The sequence below is a fragment of the Emys orbicularis genome, chromosome 4 (assembly GCF_028017835.1).
Source record: "Emys orbicularis isolate rEmyOrb1 chromosome 4, rEmyOrb1.hap1, whole genome shotgun sequence".
In the NCBI taxonomy this organism is placed as follows: domain Eukaryota; kingdom Metazoa; phylum Chordata; order Testudines; family Emydidae; genus Emys; species Emys orbicularis.
Window position 1 is genome coordinate 93,426,592 of NC_088686.1, and position 15,504 is coordinate 93,442,095.

At 39.1% G+C, this 15,504-nt stretch overlaps 1 protein-coding gene across 1 annotated transcript; it reads left to right on the forward strand.

Moving 5' to 3' along the window:
* The first annotated feature begins 561 nt into the window (after window positions 1-561).
* ARL14EP (ADP ribosylation factor like GTPase 14 effector protein) lies at window positions 562-10,349 on the forward strand. Its single transcript, XM_065403560.1, has 4 exons — window positions 562-765; window positions 5,232-5,740; window positions 8,020-8,150; window positions 9,184-10,349. The coding sequence occupies exons 2-4, from the start codon at window positions 5,318-5,320 to the stop codon at window positions 9,410-9,412; spliced, it is 783 nt and encodes a 260-aa protein (XP_065259632.1). The 5' UTR covers window positions 562-765; window positions 5,232-5,317; the 3' UTR covers window positions 9,413-10,349.
* Window positions 10,350-15,504: the final 5,155 nt, after the last annotated feature.

The window sequence follows — 15,504 nt, forward strand, 5'->3', positions numbered from 1 at the left end:
TGTTCTCATTTCACACTGGAGAAATAAGAAGAGAGGGTCAGTTCACAGCGCTGGGCTAGGCACGATTGTTTCAGGCTGGCTGTAGGTCCACACTGCTGCACGGGATGCCAGAGGAAAGCTTCAGGATGCTTGAATGCCCTGATCTGCCACCCGCTTCCTGCGCCACGCTGGGCAAGTCCCGACGCCCTCAGTGCAAGCCTGGCATAGCTCTGGGGGCAGGGCCGGGTGTGGGTTGCGGGCCGGGCCGGCACAAGCCCGAGGGAGGGCAGACGAGCGCCGCAGCTGTTCGCCGAACTTCTCCAAGCCGCCGGTTCTGCTTTGCCAATACAGCCCCGACCTCCGCCTGGGAACTGGGGCCAGCGGCCGGGCAGCCACGAGCCCCGGAACGGTCTCGCCAGCAGAGCCCCTCGCGCTGGGTTCTGGGGACAGGGCAGGACTCCCCGTCGGAGAGCCGCAGCCCAAGCCCCGCCCCCTCAGCGCCCGCGCGCCCGGCCAGACTAGCCGGGAAAGCAAGCAACGCGCAGGCGCAGCCTCGTTTCGCTCGCGCAGTAGCTTGGTCACGTGAGCGTCGCCACTCGCCTCTCTCTGGTGGCGGTGTGTCGCGAACTAAACGGCAGCGACTCTCTAGCCTTCCCGGCGGCCTCGGTACTTTGTGGTGCGCGGCGAGCTTTAATGGCGGCCACTAGTACCACGGCTCTGGTGGGGGGCACTCGGGAGTCGGGTTCCGGGGTGGCGGCACAAGGGCGGAAGAAAGCCTACGGCAAGGTACGGGGCGGCGGGGGAGGGGTTGGTGGCAGGCTCACGGGATGGGGGAGGGGGAGTCGTAGCCGGGGGGGGCAGTGTGGCTCCTTTAGCTGTGTCGCTACCTAGCCCGGGTGTAGTGGCTGCACTCGGGGGGAGGTAGATTTCTTCATAGCCCTGAGCTCCGTAGCTGGGTCGATCTGAGTTTTCAGGGTAGACCAGGCCTCAGTGTCTGCACCGCTCCGTTCTGCAGCAGGCTGCGCATAGGGGTATTTCCTCTTCTTTTAAATGTACTTGCTATTAACTTTGATCTCTTGGTCTTGTATTATGGAATTGCCTACAATGTACATCTTTGTCACCAGCAGTGCTTGTGTGAGTTGGTCTCTAATAAACCTTGCTTTGCTCCAAGTTTTGTCTCTGTATACGGTTTACTCTAAAATCACTGATTTTCCCCAACCCTGTACCCAAGCGATTAAATAAGAGTCAAATGCAATATAAAGCCTACTTTGGTAGTACAATACTGTGATACGTTTAGGTAGATAGGCTGGAGCTTTCCGTTAAGTAGCATTTGCCAAAAGTAGTGGCTGATGCTGTCTCAAAACTAAAGCACATAAAACTTCAAACATCTAAAAAAGCTGGCTATAACTAGTACCACTGTTTGGATATATATGAGCAACATGCTCTTCTACTGTAAATAAAAAGCAGCAATTTGACATGCCTGATCTCTGTCGATTTGGGAATGGAGCGACCTGAAGTTGCAACTTCTGGCTGTTTTCCCGTTTTCGCCTCATAACACAATCCTGTCAGTCTAGTTTTATTTCATTTCTTGCCACTTTTGCTTCAGTTTTCAGCACTTGTTCCCTGCTTTCCCACTGTACTACTCGTTCAAGTGTTCTTGGCTTGGCTTACACAAGTGCTTCATTGTGCCTTGAGCATCTTCGTCACACATCACTTTGATCTGTTTCAGTTTGCACTGTTCAAGCAGTAAGTGCCAATTAGAAAATCCTGGAGATGTGAATACAAGCTATTTTTAAAAAAAAAAATCTCTGCTATTATTGTGTGAAATTTTGTTCTGTTCCATTTTGCACTGAGAGCTATTCTAGATTAAAAAGAACTGTATATACTTCTTCCTTTTTCCAATTTGGAAATCCATCGGTTTCTATGTGTATGCCAACAATTCACATATAAATCAAAGGAATGCGAACTAAACTTATTGTCCTATAAACTTTGTATTCTTGTTGAATGCAAAGTTTATAGGACAATAAATTTAGTTCTCATTCCTTTGATTTATATGTGAATTGTTGGCATACACATAGAATGCCACGTAGTATTCTTGTTGAATGCACTGTTGTGTCCCATTTAAAAGGTGCTTTCTCAAAGCAGAGCACAGTTGGAGCTTCAGGTAGCACAATCCTCCATTAGTGTGGGTGCCTGCCAAGAATAGCAATTTGAAAACTGGATGGAAGTTTCATTTTAAGAAAAATAATTGCAGGTGAACAGCAAATACTTTTACAGTATTAATCTACTTTATTATTTCAAATTCAGGTTCCAAGTATTCAACTTTTGAATGCATCTGCAAAATTGGGAACCTGTTTAATTATATATTGGCTGTGTAATATGTGCTGTTTTTAATGTAGCAGGGGCAGGAATCATTCAGAAATACACACATAGTGAAGGATAAAACAAACAAAAGCTTTTCTTTCTCCAGCACATAGTCAAACCTAGACTACCAGTATGCAGCTTACACCACTTCCAGAATCATTCATTGTCTATTACATTTAACCCAAAACACATTTTTGGTAAAGGCCATAGAAGTAAATGTTTTATATTTTATGTAAATATTTGATTTTATGGTTATTCTGATTCACTCTAAAATGTAATCTGTAAAGTGTAAGATTAAAATATCCAAAAGAATTGCTAGACAAGTATTCTTATAAGTGAGGTCATTAGCAAAATAAAGCTAAAAAAAGATTGGAAATATTAACATACTTAAGAAAATGATCAGTGCAGCATGTACCAAAGTAAACCCTGACAAATATCTGAGTTATTATATTCTCAGTTGATGAGTACTGAAAACAAAAAGTCAACAATTTACATGCTAGACATAAGACTTACAGCTTTAAAGGCATACTGTCAAAGATCAGTTCTGTCTGGGGAAGAAATCATTTTCTGTTGCTCAAAATAAACAGTAAAATTCTAACAATTAAAAAATATTGGCAGGGGAAGTATTATCTAGTTTGTTTACTTTGTTCACTTGATAGTTCTTCATTTATAGCCAGTTTTGTTGTTTTGCCTAATGTAGTCAATCATTTTGATCAGTTTCTGTGGCTCTCCTAAAAAGCAAGGGAGGGGAGAAAAATATGTTAAATAAAAATAATTAGGAAGATGATGCGGTAAAGCCACAAAAATTGACGGGGTCCTGGATCTAATTTTAATTGGCTGGATTTTGGTTTGATAATGAATGAAGCAGTCATGAAAAAATACAGATAATCTTCCTATGCCACTAAGGCTGAAGACAAGTGTAAGCTAATATGTAAAGAAATGGGAGTCTCTGGTGTCATGCTTCTACTCCAGCTATATAAACATTTTCAAATGAATTTACAGGTTATACTATAAATCTTATAAATTCTATGAAAGTGACCTGAATAAGAATTTGGAATAAAATTTTTCAAAGCTCTTAAGTCCCCATTGGTTTCCAAATTTTAGGTAATTGTAGAAACAGAGGGTAACTTCATGCATTTCAGTCATGCAGACCTTAGGAGCTCTTCAGGGCCAGAGCATCAATCAGTTCTCACAGAGTTAACCTGACTTTTCAGATAACCAAGAATTTCGGTTAAGCAGAGTTTAGATAATCTATGTTTGACTGTCAATACATTCCTTTAAATACAGGATTGAGGGCTGCAGCCTGAAATCAGTTAGGCAAATAGCCAATGCATTTCAAATATAGCCAACAAAAACAAACTTGCTGCTCTTAAAATGAAAACCGCATATATTTCTCAACCACTTGAGTAATGTCAAGATTTTTTTTTTTTTTTTTTTTTTTTTACTGTTGCCATAGCATTGAATGCTATTGCTGAGGGTTCTGGTATGTCTCATGGAATTTTTTTAAAACTCAGAAAATTAACAGTATTGCTTAACTGCAAAGCCTGCGATAATACACAAACCAAGGCACAAAAATGTTCAGGAATAATAAATATAGTAAAAACTGTTATTCTGTAGTTTGCTTACTTCTGTCTTCAAACTGCTATAGAATTGTGCACTGGAAACTGGTTTGATGCTCACTGAAAATAGTGCCCTAGAAAATCATTTGGTTTTGGATTTTTACTTTTAGAAACAACTATCTCATGCAAGACACCTGTGAACTGTGTCTGCCGTGAATAAATGGTAACATTCTGATGTGTTCCTCATTTATTCATATTTATATTTTAACTGTAATTAAATTTTGAATATACATTTTGAACATATAGGTAACATTGATGTTAGGTTTAGGAAAACTCTGAAGCATTACAATCAAGGGGATTTCTGCTGCAAAAATGCTGCATGCAATTGATTTTCATGGTCTGTGTTTTTAAAAGATATATTATCTAGTCATTGTCCTGTGTCAAGAAACCTTTCTAAGCTTTAGACACTTACAGAAGCTGTTAGCATCATTTTTATATTAGTTAGGTCTGAAACATTTTTTTTCATTAAATATTATTTTTTTATTGTTGCTAGAATATTACATTTTGTGTGCTGAGTATCTTGCTTTTATTTTGTTGGAAGCGATAACTCAAGTAGTTCCAAAATACCTTTTTCCAGTGTACAGCTGGCTTTTGATATATCTATAAATAAAAGATTGATAGTACTGTCTTCATATTTAGCAAAATATGTACACTTTATTCTTGTTAATGTTTCCCAATTTATATATTTGCCTAATCCTTTATTAAAAAAAATCATGTGGTTGAATTTATATCTCCAAGTTAAATTTATGTTCGTAGTTCAAGATTACTTGTGAGTGGGCTTGGCATTTTGAAAAGCAAATTAACGCAATATGAATGCTTCTTAACCCTTTGGCTTCAAGCACATGCAACTTGCACCGTTGTGTTGCCCTAGAAAATCTCACAAAGCTTTTATTAAACTTTTTTACACTTTTAAGGGCTAATGTTGGGCTTGCAACTAGCTTCGATGTGTGTATCATAGATAGTACACTTGGAATTTGTACTTTTCCATAGATTAGTCTATGGTAAATATTGACCTACTTTAAATATCTAGACTTGAATACAAGCCTCCCCGCCCCCCGCCCCCGAAAGGAATATAAATATATACTATAGCTTAATTTCTGAATAAAATCCAACATATCCTCAGCCTTATCAAGTATAATAAAAGGAAATAGAACACTAATATTTCTTAAAACTTAATTTTAGGGTTTTTTTAACACTTGAACCTAATCTCTCAAGCTCACAGATAAAGGTTTGCAGCACAAACCTGATTGATTTTAATGCTTTCTCCAGGGTGATCCTCATAGAAACTACTAAAGACTACAAAGAATTGATTCTAGTCAAAGTAACAGTGAAATAGATTATACTGATCAAGTAAGATGGATCCATGTTCAGTTGGAATTCAGCTCCATACTGCTAATGAATGTCATAAAATATACTATACCCGTCACGCTGGCTTCAAGACTAAGCAAGATCTATCTTCATCCGATCTGCTACTACTTCAGCTTAGGACTGGAATGACTCTTTCTGAGAACAATACAATCTGCTTCCATCATGCAAAAATTTACATTGACAGATTTGAAGATCTGCAAAAATCATGTTGTGACCCATTTAACATACACAGGAAAGTATCAAAGAAAAACTTACGTGCAATCGACTTAGATGATGCAGCTTTTCTAAGTGCCAAGTTTGGAAGACAGTTTGTACCTGGTTGGAAGCTTTGTCCAAAGTGTACACAGATAATCAATGGAAGTGTGGATGTTGACACTGAAGATCGCCAAAGAAGGAAACTTGATTCAGACGTATGTATATGGGTCGATTTTTCACCCCTCTAAACTCTACAAGCTAATGGGGTGGGGCTTGATTTGAGTCCTATATAAAGAAAGCTCTTAGCTTGTTTCCTTAAAATGTGAAAGTGTTAATTTTTTTAATGTACAAGAGATAATATTTATAAACCTTCTTTTAATGGGTATGTGCTTTAAAGGGAGATCATCAATCTGTTTTGTTTTTATACTAACTTTTTAAAAAAAATCTACTTCAGTCTTGACATTTTAGGGGGGGGGGAGGGAGTTTTCTGCTCCCCTGTAGATGTGTGTAAAGGTCTTTTCTTGGGCTACTAGCTAACATATTCTAACACATTACTAAAATCTAATGTAGACAAGGCTGGATGTACTTTTGATGTGTTAAACGACCACACTTTTCCTGGGGTTTTAACGCAACTAGCTTAGCATGTGATAAAAAGTGTTCACTGCCTGTCTACAGTAGATATTTAGAACATGTTAGCTAACCTGTGCTAACATGCTTGTAAATCCTAGTATAGACTAAGATATGTCTACACTGGCAAGTGAAAGATACAACTTTTGTCATTCAGAGATGTTAAAAAAAACACCCTCCTGAAAGACAAAAGTTTTGTCGACAACAAGTGCCAGTGTGAACAGCACTTTGTTGGGAGTAGAGCCGACAAACAGCGGCTACACTGTGCGCCTTTTAGCGGCATGGCTATAGCAGCACAGCTGTGTCACCAAAAGCTGCGTACTATAGACATAGCCTAAGTCATAGTGTTGCTAAATGTGCAAAAAAATTTTACAAACTGAAAAATGCTGGCTTTTTTGTCATTTCTAAAGTATTGTCTAATCCAGCAGTTCTCAAACTTCATTGTACCGTGACCCCCTTCTGACAACAAAAATTACTACATGACCCCAGGAGAGGGGACCAAAGACCAAGCCCCACCACCCTGGGTAGGGGCGGGGCCAAAGCTGAAGCCCAAGGGCTTCTTCCCTGGGCGGGAGGCATGTAACCTTAGCCCTGGGCAGTGGGGCTTGGGCTTGGGCTTCAGACTTCCTGGGGCCCAGGGCCAACACCAGGTATTCAAATGGGGGCACAACCCACTTTGGGGTCTTGACTCACAGTTTGAGAACCCCTGGTTAATCAAACAAAACCTAAATGATGTATTAATTGCAGACTTTTTTGGAAGTATTGCATACTGTACAGAAATAATTCTTACCACAAAAAATTTGCTGGAATTGTTTATGGTGGACTGAGTCTGTGATGTTGTGGTCTCAGTCCCACAAGGTTACTGTACTAAATTTGGCATATTTGTACTGCTGAACTTGACAAAATGACTTATTGTGTTACTTGTCTAGAAGGTAAACAAGACAAACTCATTGGTAGGGATGAATCCTCCCTTTGTGTACATACGTTATTTCAGAAATATGGCACAAAGTTTATTTTTATTAGTTTTACTGTATATCCTCAATGTCCAATATAATCGGTTTAGGAATTTCTGCATTTTGACTTGTCATTATCTGAGGCACTATCCAGAACACGTCCGATCTCTTTTCATTTTAAAATTCTCATCAAAAGTTTAGTGGCATCATGGGAAAGTTTTTTAAATTCTTTTAATCAGCCGATGTAAATATTAAACACATTTAAAATTACAAGCCATTTTCCTATACTTATTAACTCTTTTGGAGAGCATTATTTCTTGATCCAGTGATGTGAGGAAATGGAGATGGAAACTTTTTTCTCTTATGTATTCAGAGGTTATAAGAGAAGAAATAGAAAACAAAGGATTTAATGGGAATAAAACCAGTATGTTAATTTACCATTTTGATCATGTTAAATGTTAGCTTGATTTAAAAGAAACTAAGTTTGGTGCTACGGGAGGGGACATTGACCGCTTTAAAAGGGTTGCAGGTTGTGCGTCTAAGAGAAGATAGCCTTTGAAATTTAGAGGCAGCTGCCCATGTACTATAGAGCATTCCCAAAAACTATATTTTAACAACACATCAGAGCCTTATTAGGAAAGGGATAGAGGTCAGAGTGAGTGAGAACCAGAAAATAAGAACCCTTACAATTATTAAAGTAAGGCTTATATTACTATTTATTCATATAACTTGCATCACTAAGGGTGGTACGGTTACCTCGTGTAATTGTTTTCTTTTAAGATTCAGATTGTCCTCTGCTGATTTGTGCTTAACAATTTACTTGAGGCTTCACAACATCCCAGCTTGATTGTCAGCTCTCCTATGGATTTGGTTTAGTATTAATATTTAAAATGAAAATTTCTATCTTTGTTCAGGGGCGAACAGCTAAAGCTTTGAAGTCCTTGCAGTTTGCTAATCCAGGACGACAGACTGAATTTGCTCCAGAAAGCAGTAAAAGGGAAAAGAGAAGGCTACAAACAAAAAGCACATCAGTTAATTCTGACAGGTGGGCTGTTTATTCATTCATATTTAAAATTTGTGATGTTTGGATTCTCTCTCTCCCTTTTTTTTTTAAAGCTTGGAGGAGTGATGACAAAACTAAGCATTTATTATATAGCCCAATCTCATTTTTGAGGTAACCTATTAATTTTGTTTCAATGTATAGAATATTACAATAAGATATTTTTGTCAAACCAGAATAGAATAAAATATTAGTTAAAACATGGCAATGCTGACTGACTGAATTTAGACATAGCAGCTAATTCCATGTATTATTATGCAAAGTGTGATGGTAGGCAAAACAAACTAAGCCAAATAATGCAGGCCTTATGAGAGGGAAATATTCATGCGACTAATCACCTTTCATTGTACTAAATTCAATATAATTCCCGTCACACTTCTAAAGCATAAAAAAATCGAGATATATAAATAAATAAAAATCTGCCAAGTTAGAAAAGGGTTACCCATCATTTTGGGCAAGACCCCACAACTTTAGCTTTTTTTAATGTGGTTTTCCCATACGCACACTTGGCTTTTTTTGTTTTCTCTTTTTTTAAAACCACACTTTTTGGATTGACTAGAATTAACTAGGACATAAACTCTGAGTAAAGTGTAAAAGTGTAAAAGGAATATTTCCTCAGCTGTCAAAAGTACATCGTATATTGTTGTGTACAGTCTCTTGAAATGCAGCTATACCTGTTGGAAAAGATTATTTTATTGTGTATTCGTAAACTGAATTGCAAGTGGCTTAATATGGAATGATGGTAAGGAAGAGATTGAGAACCTTCTTGTTAACAACCTCTGCTCAAAAGAGCTACAAAAATTGTGGCTCCAGTTTTCAGAGGTCAGATTTTAATGTATGTGGTTGACAATAAGCAGTGTAATTTTTAGAATGGCTTGATGTTAAACCTTTCAGCATAAGAAAATTGCTGACAAAGTTTAATTCCTCTCTTCATCCATTGCTAACTATTTGTAATCAAGTAAACTGGAAGCGCTTCTGTTATGAATTCTGGAAGTAACAACTGTTTTTCATTACACAGGCAAGTAATCCCAGCAAAGAGTAAAGTCTATGATAGCCAGGGACTTCTGCTTTATAGTGGGATGGACCTCTGTGACTGTCTTGATGAAGATTGCCTGGGATGCTTCTATGCTTGTCCCAAGTGTGGTTCCAACAAATGTGGAGCTGAATGCCGCTGTGATCGCAAGTGGTTATATGAACAAATTGAGATAGAAGGAGGAGAAATTATTCGCAATAAGCATGTGGGTTAATTTATAAGTTTTTTGTCTTGCATTCCAATACAGAATTTGATGGTCTGATGAAAATCAGTGGAACCTATCATAACGCACATGAACAGTTTGTTCAGACTTACAAATTCATTGTTTGATATGGTTTTAGAAAGGTTGTTACTCATACTAATTGTGTATTGTCACACTTCATTCCACCTTGTACTCATCCATACAAACCAGCAAAAAAGGCTGGAACAATGCAGTGCTTGACTGTTCAGTGAGAGTTTGAAACTGAGTGGCTGGTTAAGTGCTAAAAGAAATTTGGGATTAGCTGCTGCATATGCCCTGCTCTGTAGAGAGGGTTCTTTCTCCATGCATCTCTCCTTTCTCACCTCTCCCCTTGAAGACTTGGTGTTCATGTTTGTTTTTACTATCTTTTAAAAATAAATGTAGTCTCTTTAAGTTTAAAATGTAAGCAGTGGCAATCATGACCAGTATTAGCATTTGTATAACAAATAGTAAATGCTGTATTTTCTAAAATGAGTCTTGGGACTGTTATAACATAGTTAAACATCTAACAGTATAGGGACTAAATCAACATGTTCATTGCACTGGTTTGCTATAAATATACTTTTTAAAATATAAAGAAGCTCTGTCCAAATTATTTTAACAGTATTTAGCACTTAGGGGGTGCTCTCTCACAGATAGCATTTGATAGTTTCTGCTAGTTGCACCATTGTAAAAGAACTAATATTTCAGGGATGGGGAAAATCCTGACTTTAACACCAAAGGTATAAAGACTGTCAGCACTACTTGTACAAACCCATTGTTTTGGAGCTTGATAACTGGGATGTGTGTTTTTTAAAACAACAAAAATCTTTCCTGAATGAAACTTGGCACGTACTGTGTCTATTCGGTTTTGAAATAAAACTCAGTAACTAACTGATTCCTAATGACAGAAGCACAGTTATGGAGGCAGGACTCAGCAACACATTGTTTAAACAGATCTTTCCCAGGTAACTTAGCTGTGGTTTGTCTTCTGTTTGTTTGTTTTTTTGTTTGTTTTGTTTGTTGGGGTGGGGGAAGGGTGCCTTTCTTTTGAAGATACCTTCATATTACAGCACATTTGCTAAGAATATTTTTGATAGCAGTTGAGAAGGCTAGATCATCTTTCCTGCTATGGCTACTCTGTGCATCCAGCTTAAACAGTCACTTGCAGATTCTCGCTAAATAGATGAATTAAAGTGGCTTAGAATCATAGGCCTGGTCTACACCTTGGGGGGGAGGGGATCAGTCTAAGTTACGCAACTTCAGCTATGTGAATAACATAGCTGAAGTCGACATACTAAGATCTACTTACCATAGTGTCTTCACTGCGGTAAGTCGACTGCTGACGCTCCCCCGTCGACTCCGCCTGCGCCTCTTGCTCCGGTGGATTACTGGAGTCGACAGGAGAGCTCTCGGCGGTCAATTTATCGTGTCTTCACTAGAGGCGATAAATCGACCCCTGCTGGATCGATCACTCCGGAGGTAAGTGTAGACCTCCCCATACAGTGCTTTTACAGCCCCTAACTCCCTGTCCCCAGCCAGGATACTGGATATGGCCAGTAGCTGACGCTGCCCCTTGAAACTATGGATAGCTGACAAAATGTAGAACAACCTGAATGCTGCTCACTTACACTGGGGACTGGATCAGCAGTGGGCAAGAGCAAAGCCATCTTGCAACCTACTTCCTAAACTGAACTGGGTGAGCAAAAGCTGAATCTGGCATACAGTTTACGTTTGGCCATGTGCATGTGTGGCATCTGGATTGTAGTGACTTCCATAACATTTGTTATCACAAGCCTATGATAGAATGGCTTCTCACTGTTTCGCTTCTCTCTTCAGCTACTACAGGGGATCATAGCATAAAGAAACTTCTTTGTGATATATTTCTGTAACCATCTGCCAGATTAAATATCTGGTTTTACACACAAACATTTTTTTGTGTTCTTTGGAATTGTCACTGCATTGACATAATTTGATGTACTGCTTTACTATAAAGTCTTCCTTGGGTTCTAAATAGCATTATTTAAATCATTTAGACTTGCAGTTAATTCTGTAGTAAACAAAAGTTCAACATGGCTAATCCATGGTAGACTGAACTGCATATTTTAATGGCTTTTTTAGGTAAAGGTTTACACATGCAGCTGAAAATAATCCAAATGTCTTTCCTCTGTTGTTTAGACTAAAAATAGCCAAACTGCTGTGCAAACCATTTGAATTTAAATAATTTCAACCAAAAAGTAACTTTAGTATACCTAGCTTCAGACAGAATTAAGATTTCACATCTGAGTTTTACAAAACTCCTGGAAATTAAATTTTATAGTAGAAATGCTAATAAATTCTTAACAAGTAAGACCTAGCAGCTGTACAGTTGAACATAGCACCGTTTTTGAATAAGAGAAACGTTGAAAATCTTGTACAGTCTTACTGTGGCTTCAGACTTATTTTGTCAAACTTTTGGACTATTTCGCATAAATTTTGCTCAAGGATGCCATGTAACTATTGCCTTTTGAAGGATTTTCTTGGTAAAATTTTGTAATCATGTAATTTTGCTGTTTAGTACAGGGGTTCTCAGGACAAATTTTTTGGTGGCCTCAGAGTGTGGCCACCAATTCTTGCTGGTGGCCACTCTCACACTTTTCCCTAAAATACTTAATTACCATTAGGAAAAAATAAATATACATATATACACGTCCAAATCATTGTAATTTATTTATTACTAGCTAATAAGCCTGTTGTGAAAGTGATATTAACAAACATATAAGTATCACTTTTCACAGCAGACTTACTCAGCCCCGGCAAGCCTGGGGACAAATTAAGCCCTTGATGGGGGGGAGGAGGGCCAAGGGAGGCAGCAGGGGGCTGCAGCCTAAAGCCCCGTGGCCGGAGGATGTAGCCCAAAGCTGCGCAGCCGGGAGCCCAGGGCTGGAATCCGAAGCCCTGTGGCAGGAGCCTGCCCCCTGCAACCTCAGGGCTGAAGTCCAAAGCCTGAGCCCCACTTCTCCTGGGAAGGTGAGGAGCTCACTGGCTGCCTGCTTCTCCAGCGTTGTGTCCCAGGTGTCTCCGGGGGGGGAGGGTAACCCTGCTGGTGGCCCCAGTAACCAACACCAAGGTGGTGCATTCAGGAGCACCAGGGAGGGGCCGCTGCTTTGCTCTCTCGCCTCCCCTCTCCCCCAATATCAGTCCAGGAGGCTGTGGCCGCATTTGAGAAACGCTGGTTTAATATAGGTATTTTCATTTCCAGTAAATGATGTGACACTCCGGAGGTTTGTAGCTATAGAACTAAGATTCAGATTTCTGGTTGGTTGGATGTAAAATTACTGTTGCTAACTTAATGGGGTTATGCTGACATCTGCTGGTACTCATGAAATACTAAACTCCAAATCAGACTCGTACTGAATTTTAATCTGCTTACTTTTAATAAAATGTTGGATGTTCTTTTCTTTTATCATTGGATTTTTGATTCATTCAGTACTAACTATGAAATAATTCACTGAAATGGAATGTAACAAATCTCTTGACATTCTAAGTTCTGGTAAACTTTCTGGAGCATTACAACATTAAAGCACAATCTTACTCCTTACGCTATCAACTTTATAAGAAGTCTTGTAATTTTTCATAATCAAATGCAAATAAATGACAGTAACTTTTAACTTGGTCAAATGTACTTAGTCTTTCCACTTACTACTTCAATAGTAATGTTATATAAATTTTTGAAGTTAAATGAAGAGTTAAAAATTGTCTTCAATTACCATGCAAGTAAAAATAATGTGGCTACTGTTAGACTAACAATTCACTGGAAACACTGGATACTTTGAGTGTTTGCTTTAGACAGGCGTGCCTAACTGAAGGCTGTCCTTAGTGCAAGTTTCACTGTAACAAGAGCAGAGGAACTCTTATTTTGCTTAGAACTCTGTGCAAATACCAAATTTGCTGTTCCTTCAAGGAAGTGGTCTCAAGGGATTTTGTTTCTCTACTCAGTTTCATTTCTATCCTTATTAAAGTCTAAAGATTATATACTATGTGATCATGAAGGGGCATTCTCCGATATCTCCAGCTTCATAAATCAGAAAATGTGTGTGGTTACAGCACTGTTTGTGGGATAAAGATTAAATGCTCAAAGTATAATCATAATTTAAAATGCAAGCCTTAGTCATTGATTTGCTGATCTCAAAAGATTCACAGTGGGTAGTGAGTATCATTTCTGAAAACCTGCCATTTTGCCACAACATGAAGATGTGCAGACCAGTTGGAAGAGAAGTGAGGACCCTGTGATCCCCATTGTATGCTGTTCTCTTGGGACTGGGGATTCCATGAGATGCACTTAAGTTCACATTTAATTCTTCTATCGGGACTAGGGTTTGTCTTCCTTTCCTTCTTTTCTTTTCTTCCCTTCCCTTGGAAGTTTGGGGGATCTGCTGGAACTGAAGGGTAAACCTACTTGGATTGAGGTTGGAGATGAGCGCATTCATACTGGCTCCTGCAGAAGAAATGCTGTCAGGGACTTCCTATTGTGGTGTTATGAAGTGCAGAGTGAGAAGGCAGGTAAGCAAATGCTGAAAGGGCCACCCTTGCTGTTTGGTCTGCCCTACTCCACAGTTGTGGAGTCCAAAGGAAAGGTGTCTGCTCTTAGATGAATAATGCTGCTGAGATGACAATTTACATTCCTTCTTCCTGAAAGGAAGAAACCATCCTTCCCCCATTTTTGCCTTACAGCATATCTGCCCAGGAGCTTTTCTTCATCAGTCATAACCTTTCCAATCAGACATTTAATAAGTAATTTCATCTCTAATTCTGTACCAACCTCCTCTCTTCATAGTGCATTATAAAAATGAGAATCCTTGCTTGTTCCTTTAGTCTTTCATGCTTGTAGTGGGAAGAGCGAAGACCAGTGAGAGTGTAAATAAGGTAGCGTGCAACATCAGTCTCCTATCTCTGCAAAGGCAAATGGGAAAACGTATAGTCTGATTGTGCTGTGTCAGAAGCAATTAGCAATAGTTAATTGTGACTTTTTTTTTTTTTCAGGTGGGCTCAGTTGTATGAATATCTTATAAGCTTTTACCTTTATCAGTGATCATTTAAAAAACTTCAGTCTGCTCCTCTTCTAGTTTATGCAGCAGGGTCACAAGGAGTGCATGTTTCTTTAATGAGATTCTATATGGTACCCAGGCTCTATAAGCTTGTTTTGTAACTGCACTTATCATTCTATATTCTTTAATGATTAGAGCACAATGGTTTGGTTTCCTAGTATCCTGCAAGTAGATGAGCTCTATAACATGAGGTAACAGTTGCCTGCTTGCTTGAGCAGCCTGTAAAATAAGCTCTTCCCTGCTGCCTATACTGTGTTACTAGAGCTGAAATCAGAGATATCAATCAATTATGAATCTTAAAAGATGATTTACCATTGTCCTGAGGCCTTCAGTATCTGCTATGAGAAGTAACTGGCCTGACACTGGTGTCATGTAGTGGAATGAACAGCATACTAAAGAGAAGTGTCTGAAAGTGTGTATATATATAAAAAAAAGCTATGGTCATGGTACAGGGTAGGAAAGCAATGGCTCTCACATCACCTATAGAAAGTAGCCAACTGTCTCTAGATTGTGGTAACGTTCATGCTGAATGCTTCCCAGTGCTGCTGTTCTTTTGTTAAAATGAAAGCCAAGCTCCTGTGCCTGATGATTGTGTTAGTATAGCACATCACAGGGACTGGAGACTGCTTCAAGAGAAAATTTGTTGAAGCCTGATCAACCTGAGACAGAGGAAATAGACCAAAATCATAATTTGGGCCACAATGTCGTTTTGGTGATTGCCGGCAGGCCATAGTGGAAAGGTGCAGGAAGAGGTTAGGAAAAAGACAACAGGCTAGAGTGAAGCAGTGTTGACAATAGAAGAAATGGACACAACAGTTTGAAACATGACTATATGATGACCGGGAAGATGTTGGCATAGGAGGCGATTGTTGCATTCAAGCCCCATCTCCTCCACAATATGCAGTGCTAATGGGAATGGTTCCTTAATACCTATCCTTCCAAACTGATACCTTTCATGGGGAAGACTACAGTGCAAAACATGTTTTCCATTGTGGACTT